We start from the raw sequence: 19,004 nt of genomic DNA, 5'->3' as shown, positions 1-19,004 counted from the left end.
AACGTATTGGCCTTGGCACTGGGGATCCAAAGATAATCGAAGCCTAGTCCCTCCTCTGAGTTCTGGACAATTTAAAGTATTGACAGAAAAGCCAGCCGCTTTGTAAACAGTACAGCTACAGAAATATGACCTACTGCTATTACTGTCCAAACCGCCCCCCCACCATCAGCAGATTGCCTCCCCCTCCTGAGCCAGTCTGGGCTTGGCGGGGCTCCAGCCTGGGCCGCCTTCTTTCATCACCTTATTACACATTGTTCCCCTTCACACTCTATGGCCCCCTTCCTTTGGAATCTTATGGATTTCATGGATCACAAAGAGAACCATTTATACATTTATAGTGGAGTGTATTATCAAATTCTGGATTGCTGTGATCTGAATACTAAATATCTAGTACAAATAAATACTAACTAGTATTATCAAAATAAGTAAATGATACAAAAGATTAACTAGTGTTATCAACTAGTATTATTGGAATACTAAATATCTAATGCAAATAAGTAAATGATACAAAATATTAACTAGTATTATCAGAATACTAAATATCTAGTACAAATAAATACTAACTAGTATTATCAAAATAAGTAAATGATACAAAAGATTAACTAGTGTTATCAACTAGTGTTATTGGAATACTAAATATCTAATGCAAATAAGTAAATGATACAAAATATTAACTAGTATTATCAACTAGTATTATCAGAATACTAAATATCTAGTACAAATAAATACTAACTAGTATTATCAAAATAAGTAAATGATACAAAAGATTAACTAGTATTATCAACTAGTGTTATCGGAATACTAAATATCTAGTACAAATAAGTGATACAAAAGATTAACTAGTATTATCAACTAGTATTATCAGAATACTAAATATCTAGTACAAATAAATACTAACTAGTATTATCAAAATAAATGATACAAAATATTAACTAATATTATCAACTAGTATTATCAGAATACTAAATATCTAATACAAATAGTTAAATACTAACTAGTATTATCAACTAGTATTATCAGAATACTAAAACTCCAAAGCCCCCAGGTGAAGGACCTGGGGGCTAAAGAATCTGTTCTGGCCCCTGAGTGGTGTAGATTCTGTGGAGTAGATACTAGAAACAGAGCCAGATTCCAGCACAGGAATTTCAGTGTGGGCTGGAGGAGGATCAGAGAGTGGCAGGAGAGGAATCAGCCCGTCATTCAGCCAATCAAAAAGTAATTATTAAGCACCAGCTGTGTGCCAGATGGGGGTGCTGGGTGGTAGAATGCGCAGAGCGCTGAGCCTGGAGTCAGGAAAACTCATCTTCCAGAGTTCCAATCTGGCCTCAGACACTTATCTAGCTGTGTGACCCTGGGCAAGTCACTTCACCCTCTTTGCCTCAGTTTCCTCATCTGTAAAATGAGCAGGAGAAGGAAATGGCAAACCACCCCAGTATCTCTGCCAAGAAAACCCCCAATGGGGCCACGGAGGGTTGGACATGACTGAAACCGAAATGACAGTGTACACCAGATCCTGCTCTAAGTGATGGGGCTTCAAGGCAGAATGGAAAAGTTCCTGCCCAAGAGGTGCTCAGGAAGGAGGGAAGTGGGAGCTCATCGAGTTCAAGCCTCTTATTACAGATAAGGACACTGAGGCCCAGGAGCGGGGAGCAGCTTCCTCAATGTCATGCAGCGACAGTGGCTTAGCTGGGACCAGGTTTCCCGGCAATAGGGTTGCCTGCTGTTTTATAACAGAAACTGCTTTGTGTCTCACTGACGGGTTGTGTTATGGCTGGGTTTTTTCTTTCTCTTTTAAGTTTTGACTTTGGTAACCTGACCTGGTAGCCAGGACAAGGCTTTTTGGAACACTACTGCTGAGTGGTCAGAAAAGGCTTCCTGGAGGAGGCAGGTTCTCATGTGACGAGAGGCAGGGGGGTAGGTGAACATCATGAAAGAAAGGGGGTGCTTCTGGGTACCCGCAGCAGCTCCTGCCCCAGCTTCTCCAGGGGGTGCTTCAGGGTACCTGGGAGCAGCCCCAGCCCTCCAGGGGGTGCTTCTGGGTACCTGCAGCAACCCCAGCCCCACCCCCTCCAGGCTCCTTGGGCACCCAGCCTGCTCCTACCTTCCCCCTGTCCCAGTGCCTTGGGAGAGGGAGGAGAGCGGCTTTCTTCTGCCGCTGAAGAGGACGGGCGGGTCTGGTTGCCGGAGGCTCCCCTGGAAGATCGGGTGTCTGCTGAGGCAGCTCTTTGCTGTCCTCCAGCCGCTGCCGGCTCCACGCCCCCCTACCTCTCCCTAGCTCTGCTGCTGAGCCAGCATGGGCCAAGGTTAGTGTAGGGGGCACAGGCCCAGTCCCAGAAGGTGGCTTTGGGTGCTAAGGCACCCAGCTTGTTGGGTGGGGCTCAGAGTGAGCTTCCATCTTCCTCCATCTTGGGGTGCTACAGCAGGACGACCCCCAGATTTGGAGTCAAAGGAGTTTGGATCCCACCTCAGCCCCTCACATACCGTCTCTCTTTGCCCTCAGCCTGATCTCTAAAGGAAAGGGGGCGGTTAGATAGACCATTTCTATAATCCCGGGCTCCTGGGTGGGAGATGGGTTCTAAAGACCCTACATTTCCTGGCCCCCTGCGTGACCTGGGCGCCCCTCAGAACATAGATTTAGAGCTAGAAGGGAGCTCAGAAGCCACCTTCTGTAGGCCTCTAATTTTACAGATGAGGAAACTGAGGACCAGGGCAGTAGCACTAAGTTAAAGAGGTGAGATTAGAACCCGGGTCCTCTGAGTCTGGAGCTGCCACACAAGCCCAGGAGGCTAGTGGACCATGCGGGGTCGGTCAGGGAATTAACAAACCCCTGAAAAGTCTTTGCTGAGAGTGCTCAAGGTTTTTGGTCAGACTATATCTATGTATGTGTGTATGTGTCTGTCTGGGGTATTTGCATACAGGGCTGTGTGCGTCTGTCTGAGGGTATGGGTATGTGTGTATGGGGCTCTGTGCATATAGGGGCGCTGTGTATGGGAGGGGGCTGTGTGTGTATAGGGGCATTGTGTATGGGGGCTCTGTGTGCGTATAGGGGCATGTGTCTGGGGTGAGGGTCTGTCTCTTTCTTGCTAGAGGGAGGGTTGGTCAGAGCTTTTTTTGTTGTTCCAAAGGTCTGTCAGCTCCCTGGTTTGGGGAGGCATGCTGGGGGATGCCTTGGCTCCTTTTGTGGGAGCATGGCTGGAGCCACGCCTGGAGTGTAGAGTGGGGCCAGGTCTGTTTGGCTGCAGGGGAACTTCAGGCCTTTACATCCTGTTGCTGGCTCCTTCCTCCAGCTCACTGCTCAGATGGGAATGAGGAGGTCTGGGGCTGGAAAGTGACTTGCCTGAGGTCTCCTGGTGAATGAACCAGGGGCAGGGCTGGGAGCAGAGCCTGGATTGTTCTCTCTCTCTCTCTCTCTCTCTCTCTCTCTCTCTCTCTCTCTCTCTCTGTTCTGGCTTCGTTGGCCCCTCCCTGAGGTGAGGGATGATCTGTATCCCGGCGCCACCTCCCAGGGCTTGGCAGAACTGTAGGAGTTTAGGAACAAAGCCTCCTTCCTTAATTGACTAACCCAGGACTGGACTCTGTGGGGCCCGGCTTCCTGAGGCCCTCAGGGCCAGGTAACTCTGAGAGTTCTTATGGGAATAGGCCCAGGAAACAGTGGCCAGGCAGCCAGCCTCTCCCCTTTTTCTCCAGGTGCTGGGGAGGAGGAGGAAGGTGGGGGGAGGGGAACCATCCTCAAGGCACCATGTTTCCCCTGTCCTGGGAACTTGGAGTGACAAGAGTCATCCTCCCTGACACCCTGAGTGACAGGGGAATCGTCACATTCCTGCAGCTTCCCGACTTCCTTCAGATGTCCCCTACAATTACACCTTCCTGGTTGGAGTTCATGCTGTATATTCTTTGACCCAGCTGTCTGGGTCCTCTGCCCCGTTAGAGCTAGAGTGCCTTGTCAGCCAGGACTATCTGTCTTTCCTTGTATCCCCAGCGCTTAAGATTGCCTGGCATACAGTAGGTGCTTAATAAGTGTTTCCTGACTGGCTGGCATCCTCTAATGAAAGAATATTGGATTTGGAGGTAGAGAAATTGATTCTATCCCAGCCTCAGCCATTAGTGTGTTGGAAGCAGGGCTGTCTTTTCTGTGTGTATCCCAAGCTTTGCACATAGTAAGCACTTGATAAATACTTTTCCCTTTAGTTTGCTCTTTTGTTCATTCATTCACTCACCATCCATTCCCTCTGGGCCTTTCTTCTCTGTAAAACACGGGAGTTGAGTGAGCTGGCCTTTCCCATCTCTCCTGGCTCTCAGATTTTCTGGTCCTTACTCTGTGCTCTGCTGGGTGCCGTAGGTGGCATTTGGGAGCCTACAGGCTGTGTAGGGGACCAGAGGTACCTATGGAACACCCTCTCTTAACCAATAAGGAAACCGAGATGGGGGTGGGGGTGATCAGTCAAGTTCCCAAGGTAATAGTGATGAAGGACAGAATTCAGACTCAGGTCTTTGGACTCCAAATTCAGTCCACTTTTCACTGTGGCACACTGAGTCAAGAGGCCCTCAGTTCGAGTCCTGGTTGTGTTTTGTTTTTTCCACTTAGAATCATAGGGATTAAAACTGGAAGATATCTTATCCTTATCCTCATCTATAAAATGAGGAAAATTGCCGAGGTCCCATATATGCTAAGTGAACAAGTTGTGTGATTACTACCTGGTCCCTTGGTGGACAGAGCACTAGGTCTGGGGTCAAGAAGACCCGAGTTCAAATCTGGCCCCAGACATGTAATAGCTGTGTAACCCTGGGCAAGTCACTCAACCTCTGTTTGCCTCAACTATAAAAGGGGGATAGTGATAATTCCTGCCTCCCAGGGATGTTGTGAGGCTCAAATGAGATATTTGTGAGGCATTTACCACAGTGCTTGGTACATTGCGGGTGCTTGATGAATGCTTATTACCTCCCCTTTTCCCATTTATAGAAGCAAGGGGTTGGATTGAGCAGTCTCTAAGACCTCCTCTAGTTTTAACATGACTCTGTCCTTGACAGGTGACTATCCCACATCTCGAATGCTTCTGGGCCAAGTCAGGCCCTTTCATTTGCTGCCTGCCTGTGGTTGTTAGAGTTTTCCCTTCTGCCGAGCGGAAATCTGCCTCTTGGTTACTTGGCTCTCCCATCGGTCCTCACTCTGCCCTTTGGAACTATCCCAGGGCTGGGATTCTGCAGCTTATCCCCGACCACGCAGTTGTAAGGAGTTCAGGCCTAGATGTACTTTGGTCTGTCCCTTACGCAGGGAGGGCGTGTCCATCCCTCTTTTTGGGTGCCATGTCTTATACTTTATGGCATTGCCCCTTCCTCTTCACAGAAGTGTGGGCTGTCACGTCCCGGTTCTACTTGCCTGAACATCGGTGGTCTCTTTTTCAGAGGAGGCGACTGAGTCATAGAGCAGGAAGAGATCCATCATTTGGTCAGTTGTTTATGTGTGTCCGACCCTTCTTGACCCTGTGGACCATACCGTCCATGGTGTTTTCTTGTCAAAGATAATGGGGTGGTTTGCCGTTTCCTTCTCCAGTGCATTAAGACAAACAGAGGTTCGGTGACTTGCCCCGGTTCACACAGCTACTAAGTGTCTGAGGCAGGATTTGAACTCGGGTCTTCTGGACTACAGGCCCAGCACTCTATCTAGTTCAAGCCCTGGTTTTGTTTTGTTTTTTCCACTTAGAATCATAGGGATTAAAACTGGAAGAAATCTAGATGGAAAGACCATCTAGTCAAATCCTCTCATTTATAGTTGAGGAAAAGTGCCTTCTAAGATTGATCGTAGCGCCTTGTAGGGACCTTACATAGGATCTGGTCCAGTGTTTGTTAGTCAGTGGACATTTATTAAGTGACCTACTGTGTGCCAAGCCCTGGGCATACAGAGAAAGGCAAAAGACAGAACCTTTCTCAAGGAGCTCTCAAATACCTCTGTACAAGCAAGCTATATGTAGGCCCCTGGGGGAGGGCCTTGGCATCAAGAATCAATCCAACATGTACGTGGGCTGAGGCCCCAGGGGGGTGCTGAGCTATTGTGAGAGGTCCCTCTCTCGTTGGATGACTCAGGATAATAAATAAGCCAACATGTTTTTTGTAGATGAGATAGGTCTGACTTACCTGCACTTTTATTATTATTTGTCAGATGTACGTCGATGCTGTTGGGATTAATAAACTACAAATTCATTTAAAATCATTATTAAATTTCTAGTAGCTTTTTGTCTTTATGAATTTTCTAAATCAGTGGATGCAATGACTCTTACTTTCCTCTGAACAGAAAGGACTTGGCTACCTGAGGGAACTGGGAGCCTAGAGGAATAGTCCTTAAAAGGAGAGGTCCAGACCTTAGCAAGCCTCCGCAGTAACAGATCGGCGTATCCAGGGTGACTTGTTTTCCCATGACTCAGTAGCATTAGCAGCCTCTCTAGCATTGTGGCACCGAGGAAAGTGTCTGCCTGTGGTTTCAGGGGCAAGGGGTACAAATTACTCCTCTGTGACCCGCCTTGGACAAATCACTTTTCTTCCATGGGATTCGGTTTCCTTGTAGGTAAAATGATGAAGGTGGGACAGTTGGCCTTGAAGGCCCCAGTCAGCTCTTTATGTTTGATTCTGTAAAGCAGGGAGAGGTGGATCATATAGCACAGGCCTGAGCACAGAGAAATGCCCATCTGCAAACAGGTCAGCCCATTGGTGAACTAGCTCCTTGCGCTGTTTCAGGGGGAATTACTTCAGAGAGGCGGCTGGACAACCAGCTTGCTTATTTTGTTAAACACTTTGAAAAGGTTTCTGACTTTTAAGCAAAGCTTGGTATTTTATATTTAACAGAAGGGAGAAGAGAGAAAGGAGGGAGTGGTGTGTGTGTGTGTGTGTGTGTGTGTGTGTGTGTGTGTGTTATATAACTAGGTTTTGTTTTTGCAAGGTGGGGGGACCATTTTTATTTATATAATATATAAATATATTTATTATTCACTCATCGAGTAGTTGTAACTAAGACATACACTTTCTCTCTCTCTCTCTCTCTCTCTCTCACACACACACACACACACACACACACACACACACACTCTCACACTCTCACACTTTCTCTTCCTAGCTTTCTCCCTCTTCAGTGCTTTTCCTAAGGTCTGGGAGTGAGGCCTCTGCCCATCCCTCTTAGAGGAGGAGTAGCCCCCCAATAGTGTTTGGGAAAGTTTTCCCAGGCCTCTCCCTTCTGCTGGAAGTCTTGGGGTCACACCCAGGCTGCCTGGAATGGCTTCTACCAGGTTATTATCTCAGCTGAACCACAGAATGTTAGGGGAAGGCAGCCAGGATCTGAGGTCACCGGTCAGGTAATGCCAGGGAGAAGGGAAAGAAGAACATTCATTTGTTCATTCATTCATTCATTCATGGATTTCTTGATCATCTCCTATTATGGCAAGGGACTCTGCTAGGCACTGAGGAGGATACAGAGGTGAATTACATAGGACAGAATCCCAGCCCAGCCAATAAGAAAGAAATCAACCTAAATTGTGCTTTACAGCTGCCGGTGATAAGGACCGAGCTAAGGTGTTGGAGGGTTGGGGCAGAGAAGACAACTCATATTCAGCTTTTTTGGGAGGAGGAGGGCAGGAAACATTTTGAGGTAGTCTTTGAAAGACTTCCAGAAAGTGAAAAAAAAATTTAGTGTGGGATGTTCAGGTACTCCAAGCCTAGGCAAAGTTTGGGCAGAAGTGCAGGTAGATGGTGAGCTCTGTTCAGGGCACTCATTTCTGTCTCTCCTCAGACATCTATTAGCCGTGTGACTCTGGACAAATCACTCAGCTTAAATTTCCTCGTCTGTTAAATGGGGGTAATACCACGCACCTCACAGGGCGGCTGTGGAGACCACATGAGGCCATGTAGTAGTAACCACAGCAGCACTGTGGGTTTTCAGAGCTTTGTACAAGTGTCGCCTCATTTTATCCTCACAACAGCCAGTTTGGGCACTATGGCCTCCATTTCTCAGGTGAGGAAACTGGGCAGACAAAGGTTAAGTGCCCGAGGTGGGATTGCATGTGGGACGTCCTGCCTCCGTGTCTAGCGCTCTGTTTGCTGTACCGCCTAGCTGTCTAATAATGTATCAAGTGCTCTCCAAACTTTAGAAGCGCTGCATAAATATTAGCGATTATCCTAGCCGAGGACACAGAATCTCCAGAAAGGAGGGACTTGCCCAAGCTTGTAGAGTGAATTACTGTCATGGGGGCAAACTCCTTAGGATGCTGAGTCTGGTCTGAGCCCTGCTGGCTCTGAGCTGTTTGCCTAGAGGTTGGAATGAGAACGTTCTATAGCTGGATGTGTCCTCAGAGGCTCTTATAGGCCAAAGTCCATGTTTTGTACTGGAGGAAACTGGGGGCCAGGGAGGTAGGTAAATTGCCCAGGGTCCCATAGATGCTAAGTTTCAGGTAGCATTTGAACCCAGTTCTCTGTCCCTTCTCTTTCTCCCCCAGCCTCTCAGTGACTCTCCTCCAAAATCCATCCATCCTCCCAGCTCTCCACCCGTAAGCCCTTGCCCAATGAAAGGGAGCCTTGGGCTTCAGAGTTCTCTTTTGCCAGGTGCCAGGTACATGATTCCCAGCCCTCCACCCCTCTCCTGAACATAATTTTTGAGTAGCAGCCTTTCTTTGATGTGGACTCTGTCTTCTTCCACACCGGCGGATTGAATTCCTGGCTTTTCCCTGGTTCTGCCCGTGGGGGTGATGAAGTAGTTTTGGGGAGGCTGACGGTAATAAAAGAGGGCATGGCAAGGAAAGGGGCCCAAATGAGGAGTTAGAAGACCCGACTTTGAATCTGAATCTTGCCCATTTTCCAGTTGGTTGAACTTTGGGTCTCCATTTCCTTAGCTGCACTGACAAGGAGGACAGTGCTTTGCAAACTTTATAGACGGTGATTTACCAACTGTAAAATTTTATACACGCATGTGTGTAGGGTGGTTCCATTGCTCTAAGGCACTCTCAGTGAGGGAACTCCCTCTACCAGTGTAGCTGGGCACAGCTCTGCATCTTAGTCTTCAAGAGATGCCTCGTGCACTGAGAGGTTAAGCGACCTGCCTAGAGGCTCAAAGCCAGGGACTTGCACCCTTGTCTGACTTGCTTTGGGGCCAAAGCTCTATCCACTGCAAGGACGTAGAAATCACACCTATTGTGTCAGGCCTCCCAGGTGAGAGGTGGTGAGGCCCCAAGCTGGCTAAGTGGCAGCCATCTATCAGACTCGGCGCTCAGGCCAAGGTCGCCTGGTGAGCCAAGCTCGCCTCTGTGCTTTCTTTCTAGGGGAGGATTTCTATGGGGTTTGAGGCGGGGTGACTTATGTGAGTCCAGGGACCTTCTTTTTACTTATCATGATTGTTCTCCCCTGGATTTTGAACTAAATCTCTGATATCTTCTGGTTGCCTCTGGGAAGTCCTTTGTTCAGATATGTTTGTGTTTGACTCCTGTGTTAACCACAGCAACAAGTGAGCAGCTGGGATACACCCCTCCCGATTCCAGAAGAGGCCGAATGTTGAGGATTCCAGAGAACAAAGAGGGGCCAAGGAGGAACTCGGTGAAGGACCAGGGTCATAAGGAACTTCAGCTGGAGGAGAATATGGATTTCTTGGGGTGTGTGTGTGTGTGTGAGAGAGAGAGAGAGAGAGAGAGACAGACAGACAGACAGACAGACATGGGAGGGGGCCTGGAGCAAAGATAGCCTAGTCTTGTCATAGCTCCTCTAGGCAGGGATCCTTAATTGGGGGGGTGGTGTCTACAAACTTGTCTTTTCAAAATCTCTTTTGATAACTACAAATCCTAATTGGTTTCCTTTGTGTGTTATTTTTGCATTTAAAGTCATGCTTTTGAGAAGGGGGCTGTAGACATTGCCTCTTTACCATAAGGGGGTCTGTGACTTAAAAAAGGCCAAGAGTCTAGAGTGACCAGGGGAAACCAACCAATTGAGTATTTATTGAATGCCTACTATGTGCTGGCATTGGGGATATAGAGATAGAAATCAAACAGTACTTGCCCTCAGTTGGCTTGCGTTCTATCAGGAGAGAAAATATAGGCATGAGTACATACAAAATAAATGCAAAGTAATTTTGGGGGGAGGTCGTGAGGAGGGGAGGAAAGGCCTTAGTAGGAGGTAATGATGCTCAAGCTACACTTTGAAGGAAATGAGCCTTTCTCTGAGATGGACATGAGGAGGGAATACGTCAGAGACACTCGGGAGAGTTGCCCTGCCGAAGTCACGGAGACAAGAAGTGGCATGTTGCTAGTGACGCTGGTCTCCTTGCTGTCCCCCAAACATGACACTCCCTTGCTGGTCCCCACTTGTGGCCCTCCAGGCTTGGAATTCTCCCTCCTCCTCCTCTCCACTTTTTGGCTTCCCCAGCTGCCTCCACGCTTCTGCTAAAATCCTGCCTTTTACCAGAAGCCTTTCCTGGTCCTTTGTTAACGCTGGTGCTTTCCCTCTGTGATTAGCTCTCCCGTCTGTCTGTAAATAGCTTGTTTGTACGTGGTTGCTTGCCTGTTGTCTTCTCCGTTAGAGTCTGGGCTCCTCGTTTTTGTTCTTTGTATCCTCAGTACATAGTACAGTGCCTGATGCATGGTAGGTACTTAATACATGCTTGTTGATGACTTGACTGTCTGTTATGGATGGCACTTGGCCACCTTGGAAGTGCCTCAGATCTACCTCCCCAGGATCTGCCAGAATTCTGTTCCTTCCATACTTGGTTACTAGTATTGGGGCGGGGAGGGGAGTGGGAAGAGAAGGGAAGGGATTGAGCATCTAACAGAGGAGACCAAAAGCTTTTTGGTGGTCAGAGCTGGAAGAGATTTTTGAAATAGAATTTCAGATCTGGAAGGGACTTTTAGTATTAGACCAAGGAATGTTGGAACTGGAAGGTTGCCGGAGGACACAGGTCAGCAAACTACAGCCTGGAGTTGCCTGCTTTTTTTTAAGACCTGTGTGCTAAGAATGATTTTTACCTTTATAGGTACAATTGGACCATTGTTTGCAGACGTGCCTTAGAACATAGAACATTAGAACATAGAATGCTCAATCTAGGAGGGAACTTAGAACATGTGACATCAGAACTGGAAGGGACCTTAGAACATAGAATATTAGGATATAGAATGTAGAAAGCCACATAGAGAAGGGTCTTTAGAACATAGAATATTAGGACATAGGACATAGAATGTCAAATCTGAGATGGCTTTTAGAACATAAATTGTCAGATTTAGGAGGCATTTTAGAATACAGAATGTTAGAGATAATGGAATCATCTAGTCTAAATCTCATTTTTCAGAATAGGAAACTAAGGCCATTAGTGTGGCGTGGCCACGCACAATGTCTGCTTAGAATTGCTTCCGTTAAATCTTGAAAGCGTTATGATTTTGACTTGTGGTTGTGCCAAGACCTGTGGCCTCTTAGGGTCAGGCTCCTTAGGCTGCCTAAATCTCACTCCACTGGTGGATTTGTTTTTGGGGGCTGGGCTGGGCTGAGCTTGGCCACTTGGGCCCTTGGGGCTTGTTAATCAAATTGGAACTCACCTCTGGCCTCTGTTCTTGATAGCCAGAACTACCCGTCACCCTTTTTGAAGGGTACAAGGCTGCCCTCTGTCCCACAAATGAGCAGGAGGCCAGGCGAGGTGCCAGGAGCATGCAGGGTAGTAGTGCCAGCCACTCCAGACTTTGTAGCCACAAGTGCCCAGGTCTCTATGCCCTTGCCAGCTCTTGGACAGTAGTGATAAAAATGTCACCTCCATTATTCCCGGGGGACTCAAGTTTCCTGAGACTCTCAGAAAGTATACTTCTTCTCATTTGATCCTCAAAACCTCCACGTGAGGGAGTCTAGGGAGCCTGACCTTCATTTGACAGTTGAGACCAGGTCCAGAGAAATGACTTGCCCATGCTCATGCAGCAAGTAAGATGAAGAGTTGGTGTTAGAACCCAGGTCTTTTGCTAATATATCCAGTATTTTTGGCACCACATCTTGCTCTGTGTAGATGGGTTCATGTTCTGAAGTAAAGGGAGCTGTGTATGTCTGCAGATACTCTCCACGGTGGATTGCCACCATCCCACCCACTCCCTGAGCAAGCTTGAGTCTGTGCTGTGTCATGGATGGGCGAGTTTCTGTCTCCCTTGTATGTATGCTGATGACAGAGGCTGGGAGTTAAACCAAAGTCTCCTTATTCTTATGGAGTGACTGGGTTGCTCTTGGTTCAAGAGAACAGTGGGATCCTGGGAGGCTTCCAGGCTACGAGAAGGGTGGGGGATAGTTAGACAAAAGAGTTTAGTTGAGAAATCATTTGGACCCTGCAGAGGACAGAGTTCTTGGGTAGCCAAGAGAATAAACACAACTTGGACCAAGGGAGGAAAAAGTCCCTCCATTTCAGGAAGCAGGCAGACCGTGGATCAGGAGTAGGCTGGGCTGAGGAGCTGGAGGGAGCGATCTAGCCAGAAGGACATTAGCCACAGCCTTCCCCAGGGCTGGACAGAGTTGGTCCCTGTGGCTCAATCATCGATTGCCTGGTTCGGCGGGAGTTTGTTTGGCTCCACATCTGCTGGGGTGTGAATGTTTGGTGTCCAGACCCTCTGCTCTGGCTTTTCAGTCCCTTCACATCATGGCCCCAACCTACTTTTTCCAGCCTTCTTAGACATCACTTCCTTTCATGGACTCTTCAGTCCAGCCAAATTGGCTGTCTGCTGTTCCTCCACCAAAGACCTTCCAGTGAAGCTACATTGATTGCCCTTCCTCTGACTTCTGTACCGGCTGCCCATGATGCCTGCAAGGCCTTTCCTTCTCACTTCTGTTTTTTGAAATCCCTCGCTCCCTTCAGAATCAGCTCCAGGGTCACTTTGTATTGAAATGGAGTCTTTCCCAATCTGAGCTGCCAGTGCCCTTCCCCAAATCCCCGTTACCTCATATTCATCTTGTATGTATTTTGTATATATTCAGATGCATCTGTATCTCTCCCAAGAGGATGTAAAATCCTTAAGGGAAAAGAATTTCACTTTTGTCTCTGTTGTTCCAGTGCTTAGTCTAGCGCTTGGAATATACTGAGTGTTGATAAATACTTTGTCTCCTCTCCTTTCTCTCCCTCCCCTTTTATCCTCTCTTCTCTTCTCTGTCCCTCTCTCTTTTTCTATCCTTTCTCTGTCTCTCGCCTCTCTTTCTCTCCCGCTCTTTCTCTCCTCCTCTCTTCTCCCCCCGCCCCCTATGTCTGTTAGACATACACACACACACACACACACACACACACACACACACACACACACACGCACACGCACACGCACATGTGCGCACTCTCTCTCTCTGTCTCACATGCACACACCCCCTCTCCCTCTGCCCTTACTATCTGTAAATGTTGATTGTGAATTGGGGAACTCCGGTTCCCTAAGCCATAGTTATGAGAATGCTCAAGCCTTCAGGTCGTGGCAGCAAAGTTAAGTAGAGATGTAGCCCATAGAATGTTAGTGCTGGAAGAAGTCTTAGGGGCATCTGTTCTAAGCCCTTTGTTTATACCAAGCAGGAATCTTTGCTCCAAAGAGGGCAGTGACTAGCTCACGGGCACACAGCAAGGTGGTGGTGGAGCCTGGCCTAGAACGATTAGCTATTTGCTAATATAATCGTGCTCTTGTGGTGTGGTGAATGCCTGGGAAGGAGGATACCTTTCTGTCTCTTGCTTCAAAACCCTGACCTTGATTCCCCCTCTCTGCACTTTTGCACAGGCTGTGACCCACCTGGTACCCAGAATGCACACTCCTCTCACTTCTACCTCCATGGACTCTGGGATGAGAATTATGGGATCCTAGCCTTTTTAGGGCTCAGTGAAGAAATGGGGAGAAAGGCCCTGAGCCAGGGCCCAGCCAGCTGCTCTTGGGCCTCATGTCCCCCCCAGGGCTAGAGCAAGGGACTCTCATATGGTCATCATGTGCCTGACTGCCTTCTTTTGGGCCCCGTTTGGAGCCAAGAGCCCCAGGCGGACAAGGGGGACCTCTCCCCAGCTGTCTGTGGCCTACAAGGCCCTTTTGTTGTGCTGGCAGAACTGGTTTCCCCCTCCCCCTTTCCTCCCCTCTCTCCTCTCTTCTTTCCTCCTCTCTCTTTTCCTCTCCTCTCTCGACTTCTCCCTGGGTCGTCCTTCCCTCCCCACTTTGTTTGATAGGGTTGAGCCGAAGAACCCAAACCCCATCTGGCTCTGGGAGGGTGGGGGTGGACCCCTGCCCCCTGGGGTGGGGGGTGGGAAGGTGGGAGGGAGTGCTGGGAAGCAGGCTGCCTCTTTCTTATTGACAGGATAGATACAATGTGTGTGGGGGGAATGAGGAATGGATGCTTGCTGGTTTTCTGTCCTCTTTTCCTGCCTAGACCTCACTGGGCCTGGAAACAATGAGCCAGACATTGTTCTCTCTCTAGGGGAGCTGGGCCACAGGGCTGTGGGCTGGGCAGTTAGAAACCTCTCTTTTCCCCTAAGGAATCCCCTGGCCCCCCTTCCCCCAGGCTGGGCTATGGGCTATGCCCTGCACCTCGGCCCCCCCCCCCCCCTATTAATGATTCTTTCTGATGGGCAGCCCTAGAGACTAACTGCCTTGACAGCTGAGGGCCAGAGATGCCTATCAGCCTCTTCTTCTCCCCTCATGCCTCCTCCCCTCCCAACTTGGGCCCCCTCCCGGCACTTGGGAGCTGGTCAGGCTAATGAGACAGCCTTGAGAGGAGGCTGGAGGAAGGGGGTGGTGGAATGGAGTTCTCTGGCTCCCAGAATCCCTTCCTGGAGTGAGGGCACATCTCTTCCTCCCCCCACCTTCCCTTTTTCTCCTCCCTAACCCATCTGGGCTTGTCTGCTGTTGATCACCAGCAGGCCTCAGGCACCAAGGCGTGTGCTGGTGACTGGCTGCAACACGGGTGGAGGGGGAGGCAACTCTGGGGGGAGTTAAAAAACTGGAAGTTGGGGCATGCAGAAGAAAACTCCAGGACCTGGAAAGGATCCCAGGCCTCTCTATTTTTACCTGGTCTTTGGTTATATTTATTAGATGCCAGAAAGTGACGTAAGCCCATTGGCCATATCAGTAGTAAATGTAGAATGGGGGTAGGGAGCTGGCATTTCTTTAGTCTTTTAAGGTTCACAAAGAGCTTTCCTGGCCTTGTTTCCTAGGGTGGATTTGAAGTCTGGAGATCTGGGTTCAAATCCTGGAGGCCTCAGTTTCCTCATCTGTAAAATGAAGAATTGGATAAGTGGACTAGTCCTAAGTCTTATGATCCTGGGGTAAATAGGATGCAGAAGGGGCAGTGACTTGTCCAGAGTGTTACAAGCTGGCCTCATCACGAGTCTGGATCATGCTTCTCCCACTGTATAACAAGCTGCCTTACTTTCTCCTGTTGGAGTATAAGCTAGTTGAGTAGGACTTGTTTCATTCTTTAGTTTTGTATCCCCAGGGTCTGTCACAGGGCTTGGCATACAGCAGGAGCCTAATAAATGCTTTCTTTCTGACAGCTGCCAAGATGATCTTCCTGAAGCACATGTTTCATGACGTCATTCCCTTGCTTAAAAGCCTTCTGTGGCTGCCCATTGCCCCAGGAGAAGATGTCTGTTCCTAGCCTTTAAAGCTTGGCTCCAACCTGTCATTCCAGGCTCGTTTCTGATATCTCAGGGCGCTGGTCTGCCAGCTGGATGTTGGCAGAACTTGGCAGGCTGGCTTCCATCCCTCCACCTTTGCCCCTTTGCCCCACTAGTTTCTCCAGGCCTGAAATGCAGGCCTTGGCTTCTTAGCTTCCTGTGCGGGGTTCTCATGCCATTTCCTACAGAAAGCCTGTCTTTATTTGCCCCTTAGTTCCTTGTCTTCTTAATCCTTTTCTGTGGGCAGGTTCTTTGGCAAGTCTGTTCAATATTTTGGTCTTTATTCCTGTGACCTAGCACAGTGCTTTGCATATAGTAGGGGCTTATTAACTGCTGAATTGAACTAAGGGAAGACGTTCAGGGTCCCTACCACCACCACCATGGGCATGGCAGAAGTCATCCAGACTCTTGATGAAAACCTTCCTGAAGAAGCCTCCCATTCCTCAGCTGGAACCTGGGAGAGTCAGAACTGAATGGATTTGGCCTCCCTGTAACTCCTCTGCCCTTGCCCCTGGCTCTCAGGCTCCCACTGGCTTGGCCTCTCAAATGACACAGAATCAAATACCAGAGAAGGGATTCTTCTTTGCCTTCTTGACCTTCCTCTCCAGGATGCCGCTGGACGGACCACCTTGGTGTCTTGTCTGGGCCCTTCTCTCCAGAAAGTCCCAGTCCCTGGGGTCAGCCCTGCCAAGGGGCAGGAGGCTGGGCTTCCCTACTGGCCAGAGGGAGGAAGTCCTGTGCCTTGCCCTGCCCCCTCCCCAGGCTCCGGCTCTGGCCTTCTGGGCTTGACTGATGAGCCTTTACTCTGCCAGGAAATAAATGCACTGCATGCAAATTGGGTGGCTGCTATTGATTGGGAAAGCTGTTCTTCACCTTATTGTAACCTTAGGGAAAATGGAGGGAATTCTCTAGTAAGCATTTTTTGTTCTTTTCCTTTTATCTTCCTTCTCCCCCTTTTGTACTTATCGTCCTTTCTTCCTTCATTCATTCTTCCCCTTTTTATTTCCCTTTCTCCTTCTGTCCTCTCCTTCCTTCCCTCCCTTTGTCCTTCCTCCCTCCTCCTTTCCTTCTTTCTTCCCTCTTCTCTTCTTCTTCTCCCTCCCTTATCTTTTCCCTTTCTTTCTCCTTTCCCCTTGTCTTTCCCTTTCCCTGAGTTTGAATCTCTCCCCTTCCTTCTCTTCCTTCTGCCCTCCCTCTCTCCCTCTTTCTCCCCCGCTCCAGTCCCTTTTTAAAGCACGACAGCATTTACTTCAGCTGGATTTATGTACTGAGGCAGGGGGCCGTATATAGTGTACTCATTCTATCATCCTAGCGTTGCCATTTCCTCCCTCGATGACACAGGCAGGTGGTTCCCCTTCTCTGGGCCCCAGTTTTGCCTTCTGCACATCTGTTGGTCTAGATCAGGAGTTTTGACCTTTTTTTTTTTTTTGTATTATGGATCCCTTGGGTAGTCTGGTGAAACCTGTGGCCCCTGAGCCTCTTATCAGAATCATGTTCAAATGCATAAAATACAATACATTGGATAACAAAGGAAGCCGATTAGACTGAAGTACAGTTATCAAAATATTTTTAAAAATAATTTTCTGGACTCCAGGTCAAAAACTTTTGAAATAGATATAGTCTTGAAAATCTTACAGAAAACTCAAACTTTCTAGGGTCAGGTGATGTCATTTATTTGTCCTTTTTCTTCCTACTTAATAAATGTTTGCTTCATTGAATTTCATTTTGCTTTCCCAAGGCTCTTCCAAACCACCCCTCAAACCTGTCTTCCTTTTGTATCGTTGGGGAATGGCTGAGCTGGCCCCAAATCCATAAGGACAAGCAGATTGCTTACAATCGAATGTGTGAAAACACTTCATTTTTTCCTTTTAAACGACTCCCTTTTGACCTGCGACAACAAGCTAAGTATTTGGCTGCTTTGTGGGAAATTCTATGGTTGATTTCTCCAGGCATTTCCATCCAACTCCCCCTGGTCCCAGCAGGTGAGGCGTAGGCAGCCGAGGTCCCTGCTCCCACCTTTGGAAGTGCTAAAGGGCTGGAGATGTTAGCAGGGCTTCCCCTACCCCTGCCCCTCAGCTCCTCCCCATGGTTTGATCTGCCCTCCGCCGGCCTTGCTTGTAATTGACAAACTCATTGGAAGAACAAATGTTGCTGTAATTTAATTTTCAGACAAACAATAGTCCAGGGATGATGTTAAATTCATGAAACTAGCTTAATGTAATGAAATTTAATGAGGTAATTTGGTACTACCTTGGCTCTGTGACTTTGCATACCTTGGGCCACCTGCTGAAGCCTCCTTTCCCTCTTGAGAATCAGGGCAACTGAGGCCTCAGACCTCCCCCTCCCCATCTCTCCTTGTCCTCATAGGCTACTGATTGAACCTTGGGGGAGGGGGAGGGGGAGGGGGAGGACGGTATGGTGTTTCAGACCACTCTGGGATTCTGGGGAAAGCTCATGGGTTTGTTTCACCTGTATGTCAGTTCCTGGCATATACAGTAGGTGCTTAATAGATACTTGTCAATTGATTGTCAGTTTTCCATGTGTTGCCTGGGAAAACCAAGGTCTTTTTCTTTTCAGAGTAGCTTCTTCCTTTGTGAAATGAGGTTGTTATTTTCTAAAGTCCTTTACAACTTTTGACATTCTGTGATCTTGCTTCTTCCAGGAGTCCGTCCTTCCTAAAGGGTCTTAAACCTGCCTTCCTTCCTTCCATTTCTATCTAGTCTTTGACATGGCTTGAGCCCTTTGTGTACCAGTTAATTTCATTTTGTTCTAGAGCATGATTGACCCTTGATCATCAATAGGTTCACTCCTAACCCTGGTGCCCTAATATATCATCCCATAGATTTGTGCCCTTGGGCATAAGGAAAATTGGACTACAGGGTGAGGATGGCTCTGATCAAACCTATCCCCTCTACTTACTTCTGTGTGTCAGTGGGCCATCTCTGTATCCCTGTGGGCTTCAGTACTGTAAGGGATTTTAGGAATTGTCTCTCTTATCCAGCCTTCTTTATTTGCATAAGAGGAAACTGAGAACCCTCAAGAGAGGAAGTAAGCTTCTCAGGGTCACACAGCCAGATTCCACCTGAAAATCCCTGTAACTGAAACACAGTGAGTTAGCAGTTCTGCCAGGACCGCCCCTGAATACAAGCTTTGCCAGGTACAGGTCAGTGTGGGTGTTCCCTTGTAGGCTCCGGCCTGTCAGCCTGCTTGAAGGCAGCCTGTGTGCAGCAAACGTAACTGGGGTGACCAGGCCTGGATTGGATCTAAAACGACTTCTCTTCTCCCTGGACTCTCCACATCTGTCTTTGTGGCTTTTAGTTAGACCCAAGTTGAGGAAATGTACATTGGCGGAATTGAATCCAAAACCACAAGGTGAATTCCGCCTTGCTGCGTC

The 19,004-nt window shown here is 48.3% G+C and overlaps 1 protein-coding gene across 1 annotated transcript in view; it reads left to right on the top strand.

Moving 5' to 3' along the window:
* LOC118832268 (plexin-A1-like) overlaps positions 1-19,004 on the top strand; it is a 91,326-nt gene that overhangs the window by 35,665 nt on the left and 36,657 nt on the right. The window contains exon 5 of the mRNA XM_036739650.1: positions 2,118-2,303. Within this exon, the coding sequence (XP_036595545.1) occupies positions 2,118-2,303 (186 nt within the window). The remainder of the gene's footprint in view (positions 1-2,117; positions 2,304-19,004) is intronic.

The sequence above is a fragment of the Trichosurus vulpecula genome, chromosome 9 (assembly GCF_011100635.1).
Source record: "Trichosurus vulpecula isolate mTriVul1 chromosome 9, mTriVul1.pri, whole genome shotgun sequence".
Taxonomy (NCBI): Eukaryota; Metazoa; Chordata; class Mammalia; order Diprotodontia; family Phalangeridae; genus Trichosurus; species Trichosurus vulpecula.
This window is presented reverse-complemented; position numbering and strand designations above follow the sequence as displayed.